Genomic DNA, 27,215 nt, shown 5'->3' on the forward strand with positions numbered 1-27,215 from the left:
TTAGAAGATAATAGGTTCTTTATTTTTGCAGCAGCAGTAGCAACAGATAAGGGAACTATCAAGGCAGCACAGGCCTTGAATGTGTTTGATCCCGCCAGGCCCTATGAGCTTGCTGAGGGGTTGGATGGGACTTGTGGCACCGGACAGAGTGCCATGGAAAGGCACTGAGGTCTGTTAATAAAGAGCTGTGAGGCAATAGCCTGTGATGGACCTTGACCTTGGTGATTTGCACAGACAGCTGGGCTGTCTATCGTGGGCTGACCATTGAGCAGAGTAATGAACTCTTGGACTGCAACCAGAGAGGGGCACTGGCTCCCTTGTTGGATGGACATGCTGCCTTTGGACAGTATGAGAGACCCTGATGGGGGGGACAGCTTCAGTGGAGGTCCTCCTGCACCGGGAAGCTGTTCTCATCCAGTTGCAGAGGTGCACCAAGGACACTGCACGGTTCCCGCGGACACGCCCTAGATGACTATACAAACCCTCCCACCTACCGTGGGGTAGGGGGTTGGAGATGGGCCTCCAGTTAGCGCCTTGGGCAGAGTGCTCAGGGAGACATTGTGAAGGGCACCTTTGTAATTATTGTAATTGTATACCTTGTGCTGCTGCTGTAGTCTGTTTATGTATGTACCTCACTCCTCACACAGGGATACCTGTCATGTAGAAAGTGAAGTGACCACCCCTAAGTTTGCTAGCTTGCACTTTGCTACATGGTGCAGGCGCACAAGGCAGCACCATGTGTGTACAGTCTATGTAAGGCTGAGGGTGCTAACCGGCAGGGCGGACGGAAGATTGCAAATTGCAGACTGTTTGCCACCACTGGGAGGGGCCGTTGTTTGCTAATGTTTGGCTGAGAAGGGGCTTTTCTCCCAGTCTGTTTTGCTTAAGAGTCCTGAGAGAGAGAAGGAGAAGCAATTTTCCCTGCCGCTTGCTCATCGGCCAGTTGGTGAGACTTGAATAAACGAAATGGCCCAACACCCTCCGACTTCCCAGTTCCTTTATCATCTGCCTGAATCCAGTCGTAACCTACATGGCCATGGCCACCGGCCATACACAGGGACCCTCTGACAAGTAGTTAAAACAGGACTGACTCTGATTTCCTGCTCTGTAAATGTGACCAGTCCCTGAAATTACAAAGGAGAAAGGGAAGGGGCTTGACCCTAAAAAGATTTTAATCGCATTTAGAACATGGCGATAAACCATTTGCATGTGTAATACCTAGGAGTGCATAAAACAGGAGATAATTCCTTATTCTGTGTATTCAACATTTAACCATTTAAGAAAGTGCTGGCCTAAAATGCTTTAAAGTAATTTTTACTACAGGTGATAAATTTACTAAGGAGGATACGAATTAGGCTGAAATTCCTATTTCATATAATCATGAATCTATGTTGTAGAATTAAAAAAAATAAGATTAGTAAGAGGTCTGAGTCTAATAAGGGTAATTATGTAAGTGTATAATGTACATAAAACTGAAGGTCATGCTCATGTTTTTCTCAATAGATATTAATAGAAAATTTCATTAATTCTATACTGACAAGCTAACAAAATGAAATGATATTATTTCATCAACACCAAAGAGCTCTAGAATAGTCATTTCTGATGAATTACTCTAGGCAAAATTAACTCAACATTCTAATTATCACTAATTCTTAAAATGAACAATTTAAAGAAAAATTTGCAGAGTCTATAAAGTTTCCTTTGTTTTCTATTTTCCTTAATGACTTAGTTTCACTATTTAATGGCAGAGGAACACATGAAAATGTACACTACCTGTAAATTATCTTGTATTTTCCATCTCGGCCTTTGTCTGATAAGGCAACCTCATAACTGTAGGGGAAGGAAAGGCCACTGTGGGGTCCACAAGGAAGTCCAACAGGGGGAGCCCAGGACAGCACAACCGTTCTGGCCTGAATATGAGAAACCTGAGGGAGAAAACCATGGACAAGACATTCAAATCCATTTCACATAAATCAAACACCGCTTCTTCCAATAACATGGTTGTGATTATTAGTAACTACATGAAACTTGTTCAGGTAATTCAAAGTAAACAATGATTTTAATGGCAGCAAACAAAAGGGTCCTGTACGGTTTTCTGTTGTCAAGTCCTAATGTCCAAAATATAGCTCCTGCAGCATCTGTCCCCTTAAGGCAGGGGCCCCAAACTACGGCCCGCGGGCCACATGTGGCCCCCTGAGGCCATTTATCTGGCCCCTGCCGCACTTCCGGAAGGGGCACCTGTTTCATTGGTGGTCAGTGAGAGGAGCATAGTTCCCATTGAAATATTGGTCAGTTTGTTGATTGAAATTTACTTGTTCTTTTATTTTAAATATTGTATTTGTTCCCGTTTTTTTTTTTTACTTTAAAATAAGATATGTGCAGTGTGCATAGGGATTTGTTCATAGTTTTTTTTATAGTCCGGCCCTCCAACAGTCTGAGGGACAGTGAACTGGCCCCCTGTGTAAAAAGTTTGGGGACCCCTGCAAGGCAAACTGTCATCCAAGTCTATGTAATTCACACTCAGTCTTCCAGAATGTAAAACAATCTGTCGTGCTTGATGGTTTATTTTAAAGATAAAAGGTTGAATGTAAGATTTCAACGATTAAGATGCCCATCACACTATTTGGAAGGAGTCACACCTTCCAGTGGTCTGCAAAGCTTTGCTTGGTGTAGAATTACCTTGCTAGACTTATACAGTAATTCCTCACTTAACACTGTCAATTGCTTCTGCAACTTCAAGTGAAATGATGTATAATAAAACCAATGTTAGCACAGGCTAATTGATAAAAAGAATTAAAGTGTCTCTGGCATTTCATTGACATTATGAAGGAATGATGCTGAAGGAAGCACAAGTCATGTTCCCTTCAAGTCCTGGAGGCTGCAGGACAAGCCAGTGATGGGGGGTGGCACCGAGACCCAGAATGAGGGGTAGAGACCTGTGTGGAGGTGGTCAGGTCACCTCTCCAAGGTCGCTTTTATCTTTTGGTTTAACCTCCGCTTAAAATTTCATTTGAACACAGCAGGGGTTCAACTGGTCATTTGAACAGTTGGGGACTCTACACATTCCGACCCCCCCCCTTCACTTCTTAGGACACACTAGGGCCTGTTCTGTGTCTGGCAGCCGTCTCCAGCAGGACTCGCCCGCTGGCACAGCTGTGACCTGTTCGTTCACAGGCCCAGCGCCGAAGTCCTTCCTTCCTCTCAAGTGCTCACTCTGATGGCGCTTCTCGGGCACCTTCCCACATACACGGTTTCTCAGCAAATCTTTGTTTCAGAGTATGTTTTCAGAGACACCCACCCTAACATATGGTCTAATTCTATAAAATAAATGTATGAACAGAACTTTAATGTTCTAATTTTATAAAGGTTATTGTGTTGCTCTCTGGATGACTTTAAAAAGACACCAACACTTCATTTCATTTTTTAGTGCTGTAGGGTATTATGCTATGGATGGAGATATGTAAGCTATTCAGTCTCCATCCTTTTTTCTTCCACTTCTGTCACTCCCTGATCTATATAAAGAACATTGAAATGTAATATAAAATTACTTAAAAGCATGAATAGGCCTGACCTATGGTGGCACAGTGGATAAAGCGCAGACCTGGAAATGCTGAGGTCGCCGGTTCGAAACCCTGGGCTTGCCTGGTCAAGGCACATATGGGAGTTGATGCTTCCAGCTCCTCCCCCCTGTCTCTCTCTCCTCTCTCTCTCTCTCTCTCCCTCTCTCCTCTCTAAAATGAATAAATAAAATTTTAAAAAAAGGCATGAATAGTAAATATGAAAATGAACACTAGGTTTCCCTTTTCAGTGTATCGTTCATTCCATTTTTAGCAGAGACACTTCCATATCATTTCTGATCTATAGAGACATCACGATGCACTTAACCAATTATTTAAGCAGACTTCTGCTGATGCTTCCAGAGCCCTGCCAGGCCTCACTCTCCCTTTCCTCAAGTACTTCACCATCATCACTCCTCTTCTCTACAGAATCTTCTTGCGATCTCTCTACTGCTGGTCATGTTGATGACATTTGTCCACGTTCCCCCTGGACTACGGCTTACCCTACAGACACGGCACAAACTGAATTCAGCTGTGAGCAGTTGAATTTAAGCTGAGTAAATGTTGAAAAACAATAAAATCAAAGGGAGTAAGATAGTCTGAGTTTCCAATACAGGCGACAGTGGATGACAGATAGCATGACACATCTCTTTAAAATACCCGAGGAGACACTGTCGAGCCAAACTCGGGCCTACTCGCTATGGCTCTCGACCAGCCGTCCCTCTACTGTAGCCCCTCCTGAGCCGTAACGCTGTGACAGCCCCTCCAGATGTCATCCTCTTGGCAAAACCCCATGACTTAGCTTTTGACTTTCTTGCTTTCTTAGTTTTTAACAAACTTCCTTTAGACCCCGTTCAAATGCTGCCTTTGCTTATTCTTTTATTATCACACCTCACCCTGTGAAGGGCTGTGGATACACGGGTGATTCAGATACAGGCTCTACCTCAAGGAGTACCAATCTGGTGCAGAGAAACAGATGTGTGAGGAGACCTATGGCAGACACAAGTACACAGGGACCCACAGCGGCTCAAGTCCAATTCAGGAAGGGTCAGTACTGTCCTGCCTGGCCACTTGCTCAGGACCAATCACTATATCCCTTGTGCTCTGGCCATTCTCTGCTGGTCCTGCACTTGGCATTTTTTGTACTATACTGTGCTTTGCTTGGTTAGTTGTGTGTTGTTCCCCTGACTACATTTTAAGGCAGCATTTTTATCACACACACCAGAATATTCGCTGAATTCCTTCACACACCATCAATGGGTATTTGAGGCACCATTAATGGGTATTTGAGGCACTAAGTATTATTTGATTTTTAACTTAAAGGAGATATTTTGCTATAAAAAGTTCATAATCTAAAAGGTGCTGATGAGACACTGGGAAACATTCAACTGAGGTGATAAATGGCTGCTCTGCCCAATTCCCAGAGCACGGTGTGTAGTATCACTGACTCCATGAATGGTGGTGTGAAATAACATCGTGTCTCAAACAGCTGAATCAAAAGCAAGTACTTTAGATGCTGAACAAATATCCACCAATTTACAACCCTTTAGCCTATCTTTTCCCTCAGCTATTAAGAATTTATTTTTTTTCTTTTGGACTTGGGTTAACTTATTACTTAAGCAAACAGTGATGTGCACATTTGGAGCACTGACTCATATCATATTCACCTTCCCCCTGTATCTGTGGAATAAGCCTTAGAAAGGCTGTCACCTGAACACAGAGCTCTGTGCAGATGCAGTCTTCTGATACAACAGCCTATCAGAAATGTATTCTGAGAACTCCGCATCGTTTTCAAAGGACAGAGGCTTCTGGGGACTTTTTCCTCGAGCTAAGCAGCCAGCGTGCCACTGAGAGTACTAGCTGGGCTGTGGAGCCAACCCCTCCTGTGTGCCCTCGCTGCCTCCCTTTCACTGATTCCTGGGCCTCAGGTTTCCCTGCTTCAGGCAGTGGAAGCCTGAGAGAAAGAGGGCTTTGTCTCTGTTAGAACTTGGAACTCACTTCCATTGCAAGGCTGATGCCAGAAAATTACATGGTGCCTTTCAGGAGAATGTCTCGTAAAAGGGAATCCTGAGCATCAGCCCTGCATTCCCTTCAAGTGTGCTGGGAGGTGACACCTGAGGAGAGACTCGGAACCCAAGGAGCTCCAGCTGCGCTCGCATCTCTCAGAGCAAGAGCGTGCTCACACGGCTCTGTCTCTGGGGAAGGTTCTCACCAGCAGTGACCACTGCGCAAACTGGGACACAGCCAATCTGGTCATCACAATGGTCGTCATGGCTGCGACCCAAAAATAGAAGTTCAGAAGCCACAAAACTAAATGACTTTCTGATGTTTAATTATTCTACCATAAATAGAAGTCAATCCCATTTATAATGGTGATTAAAGTGGTGATTTCTAATTACAAAATTACTGGACGAGACCCAATTTGACATTTGTCTCAACCCTAGTGATATGAATCTGTTGTGTGGATAACTAGTGTAAGTCTGCACAAAAATAATTTAAATTAAACTGCTTTAAAGTATCCTGAAGAACTCATAGTACCACCATCTACTTCTAAGTGATTACATACTGATTAGAAATCGTTCTTGTCTGTGTATTTATTAAATAGAGATTTCAATTTGAGAATGAGTGTTAGTTAAAAGCATCTATGGCCTGGCCTGTGCTGGCGCAGTGGATAAAGCGTGGACCTGGAACGCTGACGTTGTCGGTCTGAAACCCTGGGCTTGCCTGGTCAAGGCACATATGCAAGCTGATGCTTCCTGCTCCTCCCTCTTCTCTCTCTCTCTCTCATTTTTTTCTCCCTCCTACCTCTCTAAAATGAATAGTTTTTAAAAATGAAAAAAAAAGCATCTATATGTACACATTCAGAAATGACAGGACTGCATTTTATATAGTTATTTGATATATAATGCTTAGTTCTTTCTCCATGTCCCCTTCTCTCCTGTTCAGCCCAGACAATATGATATACAAATGATAGCATTTGGATCAAAAACACTATTTACTCTCATAAAGTTAATAAATTGTTACTGTCATGTTTAAAAATATTTCTATGCAAGTTAGAAGCTTCTAAATTTGGTCTGGTCTTTGGGTTCAACTATGTGGGTGGCATGCTGATCCAATCAGGAAGTACGTTGAGGATATATTACCTTAAAAATACTGGCTTCACTTCAAAAGCACCATTTTGAAAAATAATAACACAAAGGAAAATTAAAAAGGAAAAGGTCAAAGAGATCATTACTCAAAGGAAAAATGGATACTCAAATCTAGGGTTTCATAATCATCAGTTTATATAATTCTTTAAATGCTAAAAACCTCAAATATGTTTCCAGACATACTGCTGTTTATCTTTCAGGAATCGCTTCTTGCAGTTGTTCCTCTCAGGCCAGTTTCTCACTTCTGGAGCCAACAAATCAATTGTTCCTAAAAGCTAAACATTAGCAGATGGAAACAATGCGGAAACCACAATTTCAGGTTACATTTATTTACATCCTGAAAATAAACAGCCCAGCAGTATGCAGAAGACTTCATGGAGCACCACCACCTGAGTAGATGAAACCACACCCGGTTGGAGGTGTCTAGCACTAACAGAGGCTGATTCCTACACCACGTAGACTAAGTCAAGCTTGTTTCTCTGCTGCAGTGGTGGATGCGAGTACAACCCCCAAGGCACCTGTTAAGAGTCTCAGGACAAATACCTAGTGTATTTGTACACTGTTTTTACTCAATGACTAAATATTTGCATAGTTATCATGTCTGGGTTTCTGAAAAGTAAATGACTTGTTTAATTAAGGATGCGCAAAATTCTAAAGAGATGACTGAAATCCACACATCCTCAATACTGTTTCTATACATTAAACAAATCATCAACAAAAATTTCGAAGAAAAATAAATGCCTTTATTTAAAGGTGTTACCAGATGTGTCTGAAAAAAAAATTTAACAAGAATCATTTATACAACTGTGTGCCAAACTTTCTGCAGCTCTGCTTTTTTCCCTGCAAGGTGGCTGAACATCCCTCCTTCTTATTTCAGAGAGCAGCAGGTAGCTTCACTTTGCCTAATGTTATGCTATAAACTATAGAGAAATGCTCCACACTCTATTATTCCACGTACTCGGTAGATAGTATATAACTTACTTCTCAGTCCCATGTGCTACTTAGTATCCTACCTTTCAAAGATGAGGAATCCTAGGCTCAGGAAGTTATATAACTTACCCAAGGTCACAGACACACTTAATAGCCATGCTGGACCGCAACTCAGAGAACCAGATTGCAAAGCCCGGCCCTTCCCGCCTAGGCTGCTGCCCTGCACTTTGCTGCTAGCCTGTCCCCACAGGCCACCATGCTGGCCGTGCCTCATCTATGCTGGCCAGTCTTCAGGCCTTTTTCTTACCTGCCAGAACCCAGTGCAGCCTTTTATTTAGTGAGCATTTGTTAAGGGTTCATGATGTGCGAATGACAGTGCTATGGGTGAGGGGACACAAGGATAAATGAGACACGATCATGAATGAGAACTTCAGACAGAGAAGGTGAAGATAGGGAGGAAGAGAAAGGAAGGCAGAAAACCTGTGTAACAACTAACTGGGCTGGGCAGGAAGAATGTATCGCCACCAGGCCAAAAGAGTTTATGTGGGGACCAGGGGATGGTGTCATGGGCAGAATAATGATCCCCCGCCTCAACCAAAGAGGTCCACATTGTAATCCCTGGAACCTATGAATATAATATTACCATGAAGATAAAAGGGAGTTTGCAGATGTTATTAAGTTACGGATCTTATAAAGAAGAGACTAACCTGGATTATCTTGGTGGGTCCAACTTTATAGTGAAAGAGGGAAACAGGAGAGTCAGAGAAAGAGACACAAGGATGAAAGGGGCCACAAGCCAAAGAATGCAGGCAACTTCTAGGAGAAGCTAGAAAAGGCAAGGCATCAGGTTTACCCCAAAGCCTCCAGTCAGAAATGTAGTCCTGTGGACATCTTGATTTTAGCTACTGAGACGCATCTGACCTCTTCAAATGACAATACTGCCATATTTTGCCTAATGTCATAACTATTTACAAAGAAGCCTGTCTGCCTATTCTTGTCTAAAAACTATAGAGAATAGTGCTTAATAAATGCTGAATCAAGGGAAAGACCAATGCACTTCGATAATTGCCTTTATCTTGTTAGAGCCACATGATCCTGGGAAACATGGTCCCTGTTTTTGGTGGTAGAGAGAGAACGAGCGAGAGAGAGAGGGCCATTGAGAGGGACATACAGGGACAAACAGAAAGGGAGAGAGATGGGAAACATCAATTCTTCATTGTGGCACCTTACTTGTTCACTGACTGCTTTCTCATACATGCATTGACTAAAGGGGTGGGGGCTTCAGCTGAGCCAGTGACCTTGGAGCTCAAGCCAGGGACCATGGGGTCATGTCTATGATCACATGCTCAAGCCAGCGACCCCACACTCAAGCTGGTGAGCTTTTGCTCAAGCTGGCAACCTTGGGGTTTCGAACCTGGGTCTTCTGCATCTGAGGGCAATGCTCTATTCACTGTGCCAACACTTGATCAGGCTGTACTCTGTCCCTTCTGCAGTAAAGAAATGATTAGGACTAATTTTAAAAAAAACGCTGTGCATGTGTGTGCACACATACGACAGACTATGAAGTTTTGTGACTTCTTCTAGGACAATCCACTGTTGCGCTATCTTCTCTCTCTGATTACGACTTCTGTTTTCCTCACGGTATATTCTTCTTTCTGCTATACTACAAATGTAAGCTTTTCCTACAATTCTGCCCTCAAGCCTTGTTGAAGTTCTCTCTGTACTCCAGCCCCCCAGCCCCACCCCCAAAGCCATCACCTACTCCCACAATTTGATCATTCTCATGCACGTGGTCTCCCTACCGGTATTCTGCTCCCCTCTCCCCGCAGCGCGGCTAGACTGGACACTGGCAACTGCCCACTGTGCTGATCTTCCAGATGGCGTGCTAATAAAACAAACTCCACATGTCTAAGAAAGGCACTGAAGGCACAAAAGGGGCATAGACATAAGCCTCCTCTGCAGAACTCCCTGACTACTGGGAAAGACACAGAAACAAGGGAATGAGGTACGACATTAAATACATGCAGAGCGTCAGAAAGCTGGGGCAGGCCAGTGGGACTGAGTCTTGTGTGGAGTGACCCACTTGATGGGCGGGACAGCAATGAAGGGGTCACATTAGAAGAAGCGACTTCTAAAAGGCAGGATCTAACCCCAATAGCCCAGTTAGCATGACACTTGATTTCTAATAGGTTATAACAGCTTATGGATTTCTCTCTAGAATGACTCTAGTATCCACTTGTCTCCATGCCACAGCTAATGCCACACTCACAGCCTCTTACCACCACTATAATGACTGATTCCCGACACGTCTCCCTCAGGGCATCCTCCCCTCACTCCAACCCACCCATCGGCCAGCTGTTTGATAATCCTGAAACTACAGTCCTGACTATACCACTTCTTTGCGTGGGTACTCTAAATGGCAACCTGCTCCTTACCAGATGAAGCAGACTCCCAACTCAACCTCAACACCCCTCTCCTCCACAAGTTCCCCATTGTGCCCCTCGTCCAACACACCTCATGCTTTTAAATTTAGTCAAACTCAGCTCTGTACCCCGAGGCATGTTTGGACTTTTCCGTTAAAAAGCCTCAGTATTTCAAACATAAGAAGAATCAAGGTTTTCCCATTCAGCTAAAAAACACTCCCAAGAACTTGGCTCTCTATTCTCAGATGAAAGACTGAATCAACATTTTGAATTTTTTCACTTTAATTTCAAAGCACCTGGCAAAATCAAGCTTTAAACCTCATAATATCACCACTCCCACCAATTTTTTTCTTGCCATTACACTCAACATATTGCATTTATTTTCTCAGCTAATATTTAACTATCTTTTGAAATTTACCTGGAAAAATACTTGGAATTACTGAGGTTTTAAAAAATTATTACTACATTTTACACAGGTAATAGGAAATTACTAAAAAAAACAAAACTGTTCTGTAGACCTTAAGGACGGCATAAGGGAGGCTGGGTGGGTAGCCTTGGAAGTTGTGAAGAATACCTAATTGCATTTAGATTATCTAAATACAGAGGACATTTCAGTGGATTATGACTAAACAGAGGACCTCTGTTCTGTATTTTTCATGCTTCTTAACAGCAACCCTATTTCACAGTTTATGAATAATCTGCAATGGGAAAGGGCCCTTTTGCTTACCTTCTATACGGTGAAGGAAAAGCACACTTGAAATATTTAAGAAAGCGTTATTTATGCTGAGAAATCCAGAAGACATACCTGTGGTTTCTCTATTCCCGAAAGAATGTCTTGCACCCTCTTTACTTCCAACTCATACTCTGCATGAGAAAAGAGAGAGGAAAAAGTTAATTCCATTAGAAGGCAATAAGGTTGCCAAGTTCCTTCTCCAAGGCCTTACCAACGGTTATCATTCAGTCAGTTGCCTGTTACCATGAACTCTGGTACCACAGCAGGACATGAAAATTAGGAACGGGGATTCTTTGGTGGAGGTATTTCAGCATGGTGTGCTAACTAGCAACTAGACTGGCTTACACAGTCAAAGCTGACTAGATTAACTCTGAGTTCATCTAATAAATCAGCAGGCAACAGGGAACAGAAGGCCCTAAGAGGAAGGAGGAGGAGAAGGACACCAGTTCAGCCAGAAGCCAAGGGCAAGGAAGACAGGAGTTTGAAGAGACGGTGCCAATTCAGCAGTGCTGGGAGTTCAGGCTTTTGAGCTCATTTTTAATTGAAGTTTGACGGGCAGCCTCTGGAATGCTTACATAGAGGAACTGTCATCTTATTTTGAGTTTGAAAAGCTTTGTTTGTTTGGCTTCTGTATGAAGGGAAGGGTGAGAACAGAAAGACCAGGCAGGCCACTGCTGCACTGGTTCAGGGGAAGGTAGAGCTGGCCTGGGCTAGGGGAGTAGTAAAGCGGTGAGAACAGGACTGGATCTGGAGGTGCTGAACGACTGGACGTGACAGGCAAAGGCGAGACAACGAGGAGAATCGGGGATCAAAAATAATCCCTGGTCTTTGGCTAAATCAAATAGATGGATGATGGTATCTTTTAATAAGATGGGGAAATGGGCAAGTTTGGGGGAGGAGCAAGATTGTTTTAAAAATGAAAGGAGGAAGTGCCTTAAGTAGGAAGATGGTCTCAGAAGGATGTATATCCCCCTCCCAAGAAAAAATAAATAATAGAATTTAAACTTGAGAGTCAGTTTTGTAAGAGGGTACTTCTGACTTTCAAAACCTGCTTGATGAAATCTAATTTTGAGTTTAATATATCTACTTAACTTGTTAAATCTAGTTTATGAGCTAAATGCTAGAGATACATGATTACCAAGACATATGTCCTTGCCTTCAAGATACAAATTTCAAGTTTATGGGGGTGGAGGACTGGGAGGAAGAATTAAAGCAAACAGGCAGTTACAAGGCTATAGGTGTTGTGATAAAGGCAATCCAACAGAGAGGATTCCATGAACTTCCTGCGAACTAACATGTAGCTGAGCTCTGTGGACAAGCTAACATTTGGAGATAACAGGGGAGACTGAATTAGAGAGTGAGGGATCAGTAGGCCCAGCTCTTGTTCAAGTCTAATCTCGACTTCCCCTTTTCAAAGGATCCCACTTCAGCTCCCACCCTTTCCCAGCTCACTGCCGTTGTTCTCACATCCTACTTATTGCCTTCCTATCTGTTATCAAAACCTGAAAATTAATTCTCTTGTAGATTTGTTCCCTTGTGTATTACTCGTCTTTCTTACCAAAATATAAGCTTCTGGAAGGCAGAGATAACATAGGTCCAAAGTAGACAAAAAAATTTTTAAAATAACCAGCTAGTAAATATTTTAAGTAATTAAATCTTTATTAAAGTATAGATCTCATATATTAGTTTCAGATGTACAACACAGTGATTGGACATTGTATACACCTTATGAAGTGATCACCACGATAAGTCTAGTAACCATCTCTGTCTACATACAAAGTTATTATGATATTGTAATAATGACTACACTCTCTATACTGTTCCTGTGACTTATTTTTTTTATAACTCAAAATTCATACCTCTTAATTCCATTCACCTTTTGCCTAGATAGTAAATATTTTAAACTTTATGGGCCACATATAGGCCTGCCACATTCTTCTTTGTTTCTATGGCCATTTAGAAACATAATAACCATCTTAGAGTGAGGAACATACAAAAACAGGGCAGGCTGCAGTGTGCTGCCGCCTGTTGTAGGACATGCTCACCATTCAGCCCGGAGCACCCAGCAATGTTCCTGCATGACCACAGCTCAATAGATACTTGCTGATTAAACCAATAAACCAAGCCTATATAGAGATATATATAGTAAGAATTTCTAGTCGGTACTGCCTTAAACTGTAAAAGATTGGGTTCTTTATTTTTCCCCATTGCATTGTTTAGTAGATGCTTACCTTTCTTTTGGTGAGAAAACTAAATGAGCTGTTAGCAAATATGATATTTTTTGAAATTATAACTAAAGAAAATTCACACTCAAAAGGCCAAATGTCACAAGCTCATTTGTAATCATGTATTTATGTTAAGCTATAGATAACAATGAATAATACCCAAAAGTCAAAAAGTATATATACCTTCACATTTTCTGAAAGCTCCTACTACTAAGTAACCATAAATGTTGTGTATATTAGAAGTTAATTGCCAGTAAAAACAAAACAAAACCAAAAAAACCCCACAAATATATGCACAGTTGCAATAAAAGAACTGGTTCAGCTGTTAAAGACAAACCTTTCTCAATCACTAGTTATTCTAGAATTTGAAAGACCTTATGGTTTCAAACATATACATAGCTCTATATACATTCAAACAGCTAGCTGAAGGAAGTCATTGTTTATTCTGCCATGACTGACACATTAAGAGTGTCTTAGAAGAACAAGCCAGACCCTAGCCTTAGGTAATAAAGCCTTTGTCTAGATCAGAGATCATCACCTATTCAACAAAGAAAGAAGGGAACTGGAGTGCTGAGGTTATGGGTCCAATCCTGATCAGGGCACCGACCAGAAGCAGCCAATTAGTACACAGCTAGCTGGAACAACTAGGTGGAATAACGAGTTCATGCTTCTCTCTCTTTCTCTCCACCCCCCCCTTCTCCTTTCATCACTCTCTAGCTCTCTCTCTCTCTCTCCCTCCCCCCCATAACCCCCTCTTCTTTCTTCTCTCTCTCAAATCAGCGGATAAAATTTTAAAAAGTAAAAGAAAAAGAAAAAAGAAAGATGAGAAGAATTAAAGAGCTGTGCAAAGGAAGAATCCTCAAGACTATGTACTAGATATAAGGCATGAAAGAGAGAAAAGAGAAAAAGAAAAATCAGAGATCCCTCCCCTGGGTTAGCTTTCAAAAACTAAAAATAGAAGAAATAGTTATGCTTCTTTTCAGAAAAAGGAAAAACAGGAAAGAAGGTTGGATTAGAAGAAAAAACTCTTTATAAAACTGAAAAGAATGGGTCTCAGATTAAGAGCCAGTAATACAAGTGAAAGTGGCTTCCAGAGAGAGGTGCTGACCTTCCCTGTCCATCGTACTGTAATAGCGAGGAGGCTTTGAGACAGGCATTTCTGAGCGCCTAGGTCTGTGCTCAGTGCACCAACATTCTGCTCACTGCACAACATCCCTTGCAAGATGGACGCGCTCTGCTCCATTTCCCCCCAGCAGCAGCAGCATCAGCAGCAGAACTGAAGTCTGTCCTGCACATCCGTTTTCAGAACACAGTAACTACAGATGTCTGATGACTGAGAAGTGAGGATGAGGAATAAGGAAACTGAGGCTCCAAAAACAGATGTGTTTTCCCCAAAACCACAAGCCTAGTACATGGTCCCAAAGCAAGGGCACGTCTCAATGCACCATGACAAATGAGGCGGGACCTGAGCATCAGGAGCCAGAGAACGTGGAGCGAGAAGAGCACAGGGCTGAGATGGATGGGGTTTGCTGGAGGTGAGTGGGAGAAAGAGAACAAAGCTACGGAGACCCTCTTAGTCCCAGGAGACAGCTGTGTTGTTGGTGTATTTTAAACTCTGAAAACGCTGTTAAATTAATAAAGCAAAGACCTTTGGAGCTAGGGAGAAGGTACGTGAGCAAAGGAACAGTGAGGAAACTGGGCCATGAATGGAGACAAATCAAGGATTCCAACAAGATCAGAAGTAAAAAGGGCAGGGCGTGGGGAGGAAAGGCAGTGACAGGACAACTGCTACTCCATTCTGTCAGCAGAAATGCCTTCCCAAAGCCAGGCCGGATCGGTCTTTCTCTCAAAGGAGAGAAAAATGCATTCCCACACGCATTTAATGCTTTTCCATTTGTGCTGTCATAGGCTGAGAGAAACGTAAATAAATGCCAGGCACACAATTTGCACAAAGAGTGAAAATAAAATCTGTTTAACTGAGCTAAAGTGATAGTTACACCACATATAAAATAAACTCTTCTATAAAAGATAAACTCTTCTATAAAAGATAACATTGGTACAAAAATGCCAAAATCCGTGACTCTGCTACCTAAATAACTGAGTTAACTCAAGACCTCAGCCTCACTCATCAGATGCAAGTTAGCTGAGCCTTGGAGCAGTCTTTGACTTACTATCTCCCTTCCCATAAAATAATTTCAGAGCCCAACTATACAGAGTATGTTTCTGCTTGTTCACATTTTTTATATTGTTTCTGTCTGACAGACACACAAACACACCAATATACACACACAAAATTATACTATGAGAGAGGAGAAAAATAATAGCTAATCCCCTCACAAAAACAAAAGAATAACTTTGGGCATTTGCCTTTTGGACAGACTATCAAGTTAAAAAAGAATACATACATACCATGTTATGTATTCCCTTCCCTTAAGAAACTAGTGTGTGGCAAATGGACATGGTTGTCCAAGAAGGGGTAGAAATGCAAGGTGCAAGGTTGAAGGGCCAGGTTCTCTTTTTTTTTTTTTTTTAAGATTTTATGTATTGATTTTTGAGAAAGAGAAAGAGAAATGGGGGTGGGGGAAGAGCAAGAAGCATCAGCTCATAGTAGTTGCTTCTCGTATGTGCCTTGACCAGGCAAGCCCGGGTTTTGAACTGGCAACCTCAGTGTTCCAGGTTGACGCTTTATCCACTGCGCCACCACAGGTCAGGCAGGTTCTCTTTCTTCATTATCAGTCCTGCCTTCTTCCCTCTGGCTTGCAGCAAGTATATTAATCCAGGGGTAAATCTTATAGGCCAACTTTGTATTTTTCTCTCCTGGCATAGAGGCTGCCGCAAGGTTCAAACAAATTAGCACCTTTTCCACCAGCTTCAGGTATGGTTGTGACCCCAGATAAAGTGGATGGATATGACAACCCACCTTTATATGACTACCTTGTTAATATCTGAAAGCCTCTTCCTTGAGCTGAGATGCTGCCGGCCAGTGAAAAAGGATCATAGGGCATTCTCAGGACAGGCTCCAGGGTCTCCAAACAGTGAGGGGCATTTTGTTTTGCAGATCTAAACAGTCTGGGGGTAGGTTAATTTCTTGAAAGGAAGGTAAGATGGAAGCCTAGTGTAAACATGCCCAAGGAGTTGAGAATCACCTTATTTGGAAATGCTAAAAAGGGCAAAGGGGAACTCCAGTTCGGTGGCTTATGCTTCTTCCCTCTAAAAGCAAATCTCCTAATAAATAAAGCAATTTTAGCAGAGGAAAGGTTAAAATAAAAATACACAAGCAAGGAAAATACATTTAAAAGAAAAAAAAACCCACACACATAGAGGGAATACGTGTCATGTGAAATTTAAACTTACCACAAATAATGGTTTTTATGTTTGTTCCAAAAAGAACCTTAAGTTCAGACTGTTTGAATAACTGCAAGGCCTAAACTAATTAAAATATCCCCTTTTATAAACACAATTTACTTCTTTGGTTTGCTTCACATTTTTTCCTTCTTAGAAAAGAAACACCGCTAGTCACTTAGCTGCTAGCTATAGAATGTACTTAGGGCTGTTACAGCCCCTTCATTCCAGCGGCATGACATCAGCACTATTTCTCTGCAACCTTCTGTCTAGTTCTCATCCACAGGCCTCATTTACAGATATGCCGGCATAATATAATATGCTTTCTCAGATTTGCCAAGGGGCTGACTAACTAATCTCTTTAACAAATTATGTGTAATAAACTAGGGGGTGGAAAATACACAACTTCTGGTCATGCCCATTTGGGGGATAAGAGGCTTAACATCAATACCATACATACTCACTATGAAAAATAAATGAACAGAAATAAACTTTTAGATAAAAGAATGACTCCGTAATAAGTGGGGCATCCAGTGAATGCCTACAGACGATGAGAACGAACGGGCTGAAGGAAGACAGCTTCACAATGCTCACTGAATTGCTTTTCCAATAAAATCAGCTCTTTCAGTTTTGAGTATTACTTATTCTGGGAACAAAAGGAATCAGAAATACATACAAAAGTAGGATTAATTACTGAAGAACCTCCATTTAATGATCAGGAGCCATATTTAACGATGTGCAATACAAATATTAAAAATGTGTCAAATCACCAGGAATAAACTTGCAAAATATGAAGACAATGTCGTATTCCCCCAAGACACCTATTCCAGAAATGCCTTCAGATGTCAATCATCCTGATGCTAAATAAGTAAAAAGAAACATCTCTATCCCTTTAGCTAGTTCAGTGGTTACTCTATTTAAAATTCTCAAAGACAACCAAGGGAATACCAGACTCTCAACACCAAGAACGCAGCAGGTAGGTGAACATATGGTATGAGAAGTTGCCTTCCAGTTAAAGAAAATATTTTCAAGAGGAACTTGGGTTCCAAACAGACCCTGGAACCTGAAAGGAAGGAGGATGGATCCCTTTTGCAGGGGGAGTGCCCAGACAGAGGGACGGTAAGAGAATGTAAATGGATGAGCATGAGCGGGGCTGACTTCCTAGGAGCTGTTGTTGCTATTTCTGGAATTCGGTAGAAAGAATGCTTTTCTTTTCTGGCCCAAGAGTTGGTAACATTCCCATTAACCCATGTACAGGCCCAATCGGTCGATTCAGGCACAAGCTGTGTTAACACTTGAGGTGGTAAGAGGGACAAAAGAGTGTTAGGCATAGGTTCTTAATGAAAAGGGCAAGTCCCAGATACACAGACCCCTGCTAACTCCCAGGTCTCCTCAGAGTTCATCTCTTAGCCACCTTCTCTGGTGTCAACTAAAATGGGTTCTACCTGAAATAGTAGGAGATTCTATATGGAGTTCTCTTAAATTCCCTAAGAAAGATTCTTATGTTTACCTCACAAGGCAAAAATCATATATATGCATGGAATTGTACAAAAAACAGCTAGTATTTTTAAGACATCAAATTAAGCAGAGATGAAAAGCCCACAAAAAATGGATGAAGTATTAAGTAGATATGCTTGCCTGGCAAGCTTGACTCTAGCACCAGTTCCTTCCTTTCCTTCTTTCTGCGTGTTTGAACCATTTCACTGGCTAGCTGAGCCCTAACCTGTGCCAGATACAGCTCTTTCATTTTGGGGAAAGGCTCCTCCTCTCCATGATTATCCAGCAAAAGTTGGTACCCTTCCTGGGTGTGTGACAGGAAGGCGATTGCTAAACACAGGATAGAATGACTTACAAAGGTAATTAAAGCTTATACACTACTTTCTGCACTGCACCTATAAACGTTTCCACAAAATGTTTTTTCATCAAGGCTCGGCATGTCACAATGAAAACTTTTCAAGTAGAATGGTCAATACTTTTGTAAGACTGTGTCAGCTGAGAGGCAGAATCAAGGAAGTACAATTGTGCCTCACATTAAATCTGAAAGAGAATTTTAATATTTAGTTCACCTACTGAGCAAGTCTTGAACAGTTTTTACAGTCACATTTTCTTAATTGATGTCTCATGATTAAATTATAAGCATTTGAAGATGATGACAAGACACTCATTCTATGGTGAAGAACCCCATGAAGACTGTCAGCTGAAATGGGGATCAAATCCAGAGCAAACTTCATGGGCTAGGACTCCAAATAACTCCTCAGAGGCCTGCCATATGGAAAGGCCATTACTGTTCATGAGACAGCCTATCTCACTCAGGAAATTAGCAGACGTTACCCATGTGGGTACAGATTCAAAGGCATACAGCCACCAAGTAGGTAATATCAATGAGTAAAAGAAGGCGGACATATCAGGCAAAAGGGAAGGACTAGAAAACTGAAAAAGTCTTCACCTTATCTATTTAATCACTGCCAGGAAAGGTTGTGGGTCTAAAGTGGACAGATATTGTCATTTTTCCGGAGAATTTGGAAATGAAAATTTTTCATTCAAGTGCCTGATTTGTACTTATTTTTATATCTATAGAAAAGTGAAGGAATAGTATAGTACTATGAACACACACCTGCCCTTCCCCTAGATTGATCAATTGTTAACCTTTTGCTATACTTGTATTTTATGTCTACATATGCAAACACATTTAAAAGAAAGTTATTGATCTTATAACACTTCACTCTCAAAACTTTAGCATGTCTTTCCTAAGAACAAGGACCTTCTTGTACATAATCACAGCAACATCACAATCCACAGATCTCACACTAATACAATAAAATCGAATCTACAGTCTATATTAAAATTTCCCCAATTGTTTTAATATTTGTAATGTGCTCCCCACCCCAATTCAGGGTCCAATTAAGGAACACATGTTGCACTAGTCATCAGGTTTCATTAGTTTCATTTAGCCTACAACATAAATCCTTTGTATTTATATCCTAAGGCTGATATTTTTGAAGAGTCTACAACAGGTTTCTTATCACATATACTAGTACGTAGATTAATTCAGGCTAAAGATTTTTGGCAAGATTTCTCTATAGATGCACTTCCCATCGCGTCACACAAAGAAGTCCACAGTGCCAGTTTGGACCTCTGGGTGAGGCTCAGCACCACTTGGTCTCAGTGCTGCAGTGTATTTTTCTGTTGTCAAGGCACCTTCTCCCCTCTTTCACCTGATGGTTAGAGTGAACACTGATGATCTTTGTCAGAAGGTATGTATATTCATAGTTGTAAGGCGGTGATGTTCTTAATTCTATCATTCCTTCTATGTCCATCAGTTCCCTCTCCGACTTTATCTAGTAATTCATGGATTCTTTTTTGAGTTGAGTAAAATTTGTAATACTCCAGTGCCATTATTCTCCTGGTTGCTAAAACTGTCCCAGATGTGCCAGTGGGAAGCCCTTGACTGTTCTGTGTGCCTCTTTGTCTACTTCCTTGAGACTTCTGGGTTGGACACCTGTTAAATATGTATTTTGGTTTAAGATCACTTGATCAACAGTGAGAAAATACGCAGACCATAGGTGAAAGATATTAGTAGTATAAAGTAAAATTTAGCCAAAATTACTCAAAAGATTTTCTTATTTAAATGTGACTAGAAGGGGGAAAATATAAATATTTCTGGTTTCTCTTTTAGAAATTAAAGTTAAAACAAAGTAAACCAGTAAACCAAGAGCCATCTTAAATGGCACTCAAATATATAGCAAACTTGAACTCTATAAACTTAACAATGAACCATGGTAAACTTTAAGTAGAAAAACACAGAGCATATCTGGCTCTTCTTGGATTGTATAATTTCTGCCCTCAATTAAATCTGGCCATGTTTCATTTCTTATTCCTGCTAATCAACAATCCTTTAAAAATCAGATAATGAAAAAAGACAGCACCACCTGCTCCAATTTTTTTAAAAAAAGACTGTATGCTAAATGCATCAAACTGAGAAAAAACTAAAATGAAGTTAGATTGGGCCTCCGCACATTAAATGTCTATATGGAGGGTGCTATCGATGAGAGATTTGTTTTCTTTCCAGAACTGGGAACACTGTCTGAAGACCAAATACCCCACAAACCCAAGGTTAATGTGAGAGCAGTCACGAGTTGTTGTCAAGCAAATCACTCTATACTAAAGTCATGTGCACTGATCTTGCTGTCTCATTCTGAGTTTTTAATAAAATTAAATTATTTGGAATTTAAATTACTCGGTTTTCTACATAAAGTAAAAGACTTTCTACATAAAGTTTTGAGCCACACAGCTGGCATGCCTTTGTTCAACACACAATAGTTACAGGCCTGAGTAATGTCTTTTGCAAGCATATTGAAAATGCAGTTAAGAGGTCTAAGAACTGGAATATTACACTTTTACCCCAAACCAGCTCTATAAACGGCAGACCTTATCAGCCGTAACGGCCACTTCAAAGTCAGCAGATGATAAATCCCTCTCATCTGGTCTCCATCTCCTAACAGCTGAGATGTACAACCCTGGACAATGTGAGCTCTTCAGGCCCGGAGGGACCCAGAAACAAAATCAGCCATTTGGGTCATGGACCAAACTGGACAGGAAATAAAAATGTACAAGAGGAAAACATAAAAGAAAAGATCACAAGGTAAAAAATAGAAGCGATACCTCCATCTTAAAGTTGGGAGGGGGCGTGAAAAAGAATGAGTGACAGAGATAAACAGTTTCAAAATACGGCTCTCATAACTGCAATACATTGGCAATTTCTCATCTAGGTAACTGACTTTTAAATAATCTCCTGGAGACTTTAATGAGAAAATTTCTCTTATAAAACACCAAAATGTAAAACGTTACCTTGTGACAGACAAACCTGAAGCGACCAAGGGGGGAGGACAGGACAGAATGTGCGTATGCCCCCCTCCTGGTCGGACCAATTCCCTCCTCCCTCGTTCTGAGAGACCAGTTCTCCCCTAAGAGCCCATACTCGGCTCCATATTTAAATATGTATCCCACTGCATGCTCCCGTACAAATGGGTAAAGGTAAGTTCTACGAGCACAGGAATCATGTCTGTGCTGGGTGTCACTGACTGATTCCCTAGTTCTGAGTTCAATGCTTGGCACAGGACTATTTATTGCAAGTATGACTGAATCAATGCTCAGAGAAACACTACCCACAAATGTGCACACTCTGCTTCAGCCCCTAAGTACTTAGAAACAAGGACATAGACATCATGGTAGAAAGACTTGTAAGGGAAGCCATCTTGAAAGATCACAATATTATATTAAAAACAGGTCATGACAAAACCAGGTCCAAAATCTGTAGATCTATATTTTTGCATAGGCAACTAGTATGTACCTACTAAGTAAACTCATAGAATCCTAAATTTAGTGTGGATTAGAAATATTTCTACAGCCAAAGCTAACAGTCTGCCTGGCAAAGTTCCTCAGTAAAGCTATCACAATTGCTGTGATGATAAAAATGCACTAAGCACATTACTAATTAAGCAACTGAAAATTCTTGGATCTCACTCCGGACAGTATCCTGAGGCAGAATGGAGCATTTTATCTACTGGAGGTGACATTTTTTTTTCTTCTGAAGTAGGAAGGGAGAGGGGGCAGACAGACAGACTCCCGCATGCTCCTGACCGGGATCCACCCAGCATGCCCACCAGGGGGCGATGCTCTGCCCATCTGGGGCATTGCTATGTTGAGGCCAGAGCCATTCTAGCGCCTGAGGCAGAGGTCATGGAGCCATCCTCAGTGCCCGGGCCAACTTGGCTTCCATGGAGCCTTGGCTGCAGGAGAGGAAGAGAAAGAGAGGAAGGAGAGGGGGAGGGGTGAAGAAGCAGATGGACGCTTCTCCTGTGTGCCCTGGCCGCAAATCGAACCCCAGATATCCAAATGCCAGCCGACGCTCTACTGCTGAGCCAACTGGCCAGGGCCTAGAGGTAACTTTTTAATTGGCCACACACTAATCTTATTTCAGAAAATTAAATAGAAATGCACAAAGTTGTTTTTAGAGGCTAAAATGCCTTAGTTTTGTTTAGCCAGGTTAGTTGTTTTCCAGCTTTCCTGGCCACAATAGTTTGTAGCAAGCATCTAGCAATTCTGACACTTTGAACAAAACACTGCTTTTGTTCAAACTTTAACTTCCAAGCAAGTCCATCCACCCTTGAGCAAAAGATTAATTTAGAGTTATATTTTCCCTTTATTTTCCAAGTGAGAGGAGGGGAGATAGAGAGACAGACTCCCGCATGCGCCCCAACCAGAATCTACCCAGCAGCCCAGCTTTCCTGGTTTCCAGCTTTCCTGGTCCACAATAGTTTTTGTGTGCACAAATCATGTGTCTCTAAAGAACCATTTGAGATAACTCTATTATGCCTATTTAGCAATTAATTACTCAACCAAATAGAAAAGTTTGACCTGTGAAGTATTTGTAAGTCTCCCTTTCTGCAGTCTTAATGCATGCTTCCAACTGCCCTGACTACCCTTTCTCCTTTCTGCCTAGGAGTATGTGGCTGTCTGCACGCCTTTCTTCCCATAATTAACAGTCCTCCAACTGTAGTCCCAATGAACAAAAAGCTCTGCATTTTCCATTGAGGGATCTCATTCTTGGCATTGCTCTATCTCAGGCCCACCAAGTGCTACTTGGCTCCACTGTCGGCTCAGTCTATGGCTTACCATCTATAGCAAGCATCTAGCAATTCTGACACTTTGAGCAAAACACTGCTTTTGTTCAAACTTTAACTTCCAAGCAAGTCCATTCACCCTTGAGCAAAAGATTAATTTAGAGTTATATTTTCCCCTTATTTTCCAAGTGAGAGGAGGGGAGATAGAGAGACAGACTCCCGCATGCACCCCAAGCAACTCTCATCTGGGCTCAATGCTCTGCCTCATCTGGGGCCATGCTTGCAGCTGAGCTATTTTTTACATCTCAGGTAGAGGCTCCACGGAGCCATCCTCAGTGCCCAGGGTCAATGTGCTCAAACCAATTGGGCCATGGCTTCTGGAAGAGAGGGATGGGAAGAAGGAAGGAGGTAGGGAGAAGGAAGAAGGGAGGGAGGGAAGAAGGAAGGGAGGGAGGGGGAGATGGGGGGGAAGAGAGAGGGAGGGAGGGGAAGGGGAAGCGGAGGGGTAGAGATGTAGCTGGTGTACTCTGATCAGAAATGGAACCTGGGGCATCCACATACTGGGCTGACACTCTAGCACTGAGCCAAACAGCCAGGGTCTAATTTAGAGTTCCTTAATCCTGCTGGCAGAAGCAATTTAACTCTTCCATTCCTGCTAAAACATTCCCAATAAACCATCAAACAACCCTCCACAAGTAATAGTCGACAAAAAGGTGCCCTTAGGGATAGGAACCAGAATGGTGTGTACGAAACAGCTTCATCTATTCCTACAGAGTAAAAAACATTACCTTTTCACTTGCAAATACAACATAAGGAACAAAAACACAGGTGAATCTTAAGTTTCATGTTTTAGAGAAGGTATGATATATTTTTCCTTATCAGTACGTCCACTAGAATAAAATTTTATCAAATTATTTTGAATACCCTGAGCAATTCAAAAAATTAGAAACTATAATAGTAAGATATCATTTATAATTAGATAGCCCTCCTTAATGCATTGTTATTGGCTAAAGTGTGCTCCTCTAAAAATCTAAGTATTGAAACCCTAATCCCCAGTACCTCAGCATGTGACTTTGAGATAGTGTCTTGTCAGAGGTAATTAAGTTAAAATGAGGTCATTTGGGTGGGACCTAACACAAAATGACTAATGTATTATTCAAAAAGAGGAAATCTGGACACAAACACACACACAGAGAAGATGATGTGAGCACACGAGACGAGGCAACATCTTCGAGCCAAGGAGGGAGGTCTGGAACAGACCCTTCCCTCACAGCCCTTGGAAGAAACAAACATCCAGACACTTTGATCTGGGACTTCTGGTCTCCAACGTGTGAGACAATGCACACCTGGTTAAGCTCTCCAGTTTGAGGTATCTGTTACGGCAGCCCTAGTGATCTACGCACGTATCATTCATATACGAATATACATTTGGTACTGTTTTTCCCATTTACTAATATGGATCCCACAAACCAGAGATTTTAAAAACTTGGTCAAGCTCACATAGGCAAATCTAAAAGAACCCAGTACCAAACTTAGGTCTTTGGATTCTATCTAGGTCTGTTTCTTCTTAGAGGACTTCTAAAACCTCCTCTCTATCTGCCATCCAAGGAGAACAAGGGAAGCTGGGGGAACAATTTTACTTAGGGGAGATAAATCCACCAGCTTGAAAGAATGGGTAGGCCACTTGGTTCAGTACAAAATAATTACACTGGAAGTTAAAATGTGTTTATACTATTGCTTCCATAAAAGGTCATATCCAATTACAGAAGGCCAAAAAACAGCTACTGCAAATCATTTGAAAAGCTAATCCAAAACAAGACCATTTCCTATGTTAATTCTACACTCTTCAGTGTCAATGTATCAGTAACGGTACCCCCCACCCCGCCTGGCCACATATAGAAATATATCATTCAGTATGTTTTGAGGCCTTAACATTATTATGCAGTAATTGCTTCCAAAACCCATGTTATAATATTTTTGCAGCTGACTGTGGCTTTAGAGAAGAAGCACATACTGGTTCCAAAAGAACAGCGAGGACACTGGACCATAAACTCCAGCTGTTAGCTGTGTGGCACCACCTGAACTATCTTGTGTTGTTTTCCTCCCACCGGCTAGTACAGAGTGTGTCCAAGCTACTCCACTTATTTATAGCTCCAGCTGTTTTCCGTATTTTGAGATACTCAGCATCAGCACGAATGTAAACCAGCCATTTTTCTGCAGTTTTTCAGTAAGAGTAAAGAAGTGCTAAGCTGTCTTGTGGACACCAGTTCTGTCCTTGGATACAGTAACAACCACTAAAGTATAAATTCATATCTTTGTGTTACTCAAATACAAGTTCCTAATTTTGACCCTAGGTTACAGCCACTGAGCAGAAGTCTCACAAACATTTTGTTTTGTGGAAGAAACACCAGTCTACTAGAAAGTGTGGCACAGGCCTGTGCTTCTGAGGAGGCTGACAGTTGCTCTGTGCATGGATAAGGCCCCCATAGTATTAGAAGCCAGAGCAAACAGAGGAAAACCTTGAGGGGGAGGGGGCTGTGATTAGATAGCAGAGCAGTTGAAGGCAGCTGGTCCAGGAGACTTATCTGACCACATGAATAACAAAGGACTTTCTAACAGAATGGCCACACAGAAAAAGAGCTAAGGAAACAGAATAAAGAGTTTCTTTAAACAGCCAATAACTATTGGCTGTTGTAAGAAACAGTTGTAATTACACTGAACCAGTCTTCATCATAAGGTACTACATGCAGTAGTACATGGTTAGTATGAGTGAACTAGTCTTGATGTCTACATTTTGTATGAAATGTAAAAGTTTTATTCTCTCTTCCCTATCTACTAAGCTTCTTTTAAGTACATTATTAAAGAACAGTCACTAAAATGCAATTAAGAAACTGCACGACCAGAATTATAAATGACCCATCTAAGTGAGTGACCACTCATCAGGTACAACAATTAAAGTATCACGTTTGACCAGTGTTATATTCCAGCAGGATGAAGTGAAATGAACTAGAGAAAAAGTAAATAGGCTTTGTGTAGATTTGGGTTTTCAGCTACCTAAGATTGTAAAATTATAAGCATTCCATCTGCTCACCAGCTGTGGTCCCTAATCCTCTCTAATAACTTCAGCCTGCACAACTCCATGAGAATCCAGGCGTCTTCCAAATTTCACTTTACATTAGTTGCCAGGACTGATTTTTAGACACCAGTCTTCAGTAAAAGCAGCATCAAGTTGAATTCGCTGGCAGGTGTTAGTTTTCAGAAGAGTGAAGGAAGTGGGAAGAGAGACTAAGAATGGGAAGAAATAGATTAAGGAGTTCCAAGATCATCACACTGAGCTTTTAGGGTTCTGTGCTCTCCAGCAAAGCCAAAACGCTCAAATAAAGAATATGCACCTGAAATGTAAAATTAAAAATCCCCTAAAACTTGTAATAAGCAACATCTAAAATAATGTATGTCCAGTTGAGTCTAGAATGAGGTTATGAATTCTGTAGCGGTCAGTCCTTTCTCCACTGCAATCCACAATCTCTGCCTTTGATCACCAACCAGAGACTAAAGTCCTGGTGCTGGGAACTCCTCCATTGTCACAAAGCTCAGCCGCTTTTCCTTTAAGGTACTTACAGCAGCTTCTAGTGAGGCTCCTTACAGGTGGGAATCGTAGCTACGATCAGGAACAGAAAGGTGTTCTAGTGAAAGTACGCAAGTTTTATTCAAGTGTCAGCAGGACTCATGTGCTATGTTTTATTGCTTTTCAACTCCAATACCTTTTCATCCTGCACCCTCATACAGTTATTCTAGAGCAGAAGAGAAGAAATGGTTTCTCTATGGTTTTTGGCTTGGCAACAACCTGTACTATGTTTATAATACCTTTAGTTCAGACTGCTGAAATCTTTTGAGGAAAAGCTGGAATTAGAAATCTCTGCTTATACCGAAATGGTGACCTAGACCCAAATGACATCATATTCAGATGTCTTCTACCAGAGCAGGCTTATCTCCTGGGCTACATGTCATGGGGGCTTCCTCTCCTACAATGCTATTCGAGGGCTCTCTCAACTAAGATGGGAGAGTCTACCCTAGTTTCAAAATATCAGTGTACAATCTGCTAGAGAATGCTTTCATATGTGGATGAGTCTCCATTAGTAATTCTCAAAGTAGAACCTGTTGTTGTGTCTCTCGTTTTATAAACTTTGGAAGGTGATGGGCCCCAGTTTCCTTTCTGGCACGGACTTGGAGTTC

The 27,215-nt window shown here is 41.6% G+C and overlaps 1 protein-coding gene across 5 annotated transcripts in view; it reads right to left on the bottom strand.

The window, feature by feature from the left end:
* Window positions 1-27,215, bottom strand: part of FNDC3B (fibronectin type III domain containing 3B) — a 400,148-nt gene that overhangs the window by 119,828 nt on the left and 253,105 nt on the right. For all 5 annotated transcript variants that reach the window (XM_066348038.1, XM_066348040.1, XM_066348039.1 and 2 more), the window contains exons 7-8: window positions 10,865-10,923; window positions 1,774-1,925 (exon numbers count right to left, since the gene is read on the bottom strand). In XM_066348038.1, the coding sequence (XP_066204135.1) occupies window positions 1,774-1,925; window positions 10,865-10,923 (211 nt within the window). The remainder of the gene's footprint in view (window positions 1-1,773; window positions 1,926-10,864; window positions 10,924-27,215) is intronic.

This window comes from Saccopteryx leptura, chromosome 8, assembly GCF_036850995.1.
Source record: "Saccopteryx leptura isolate mSacLep1 chromosome 8, mSacLep1_pri_phased_curated, whole genome shotgun sequence".
NCBI classification, from domain to species: domain Eukaryota; kingdom Metazoa; phylum Chordata; class Mammalia; order Chiroptera; family Emballonuridae; genus Saccopteryx; species Saccopteryx leptura.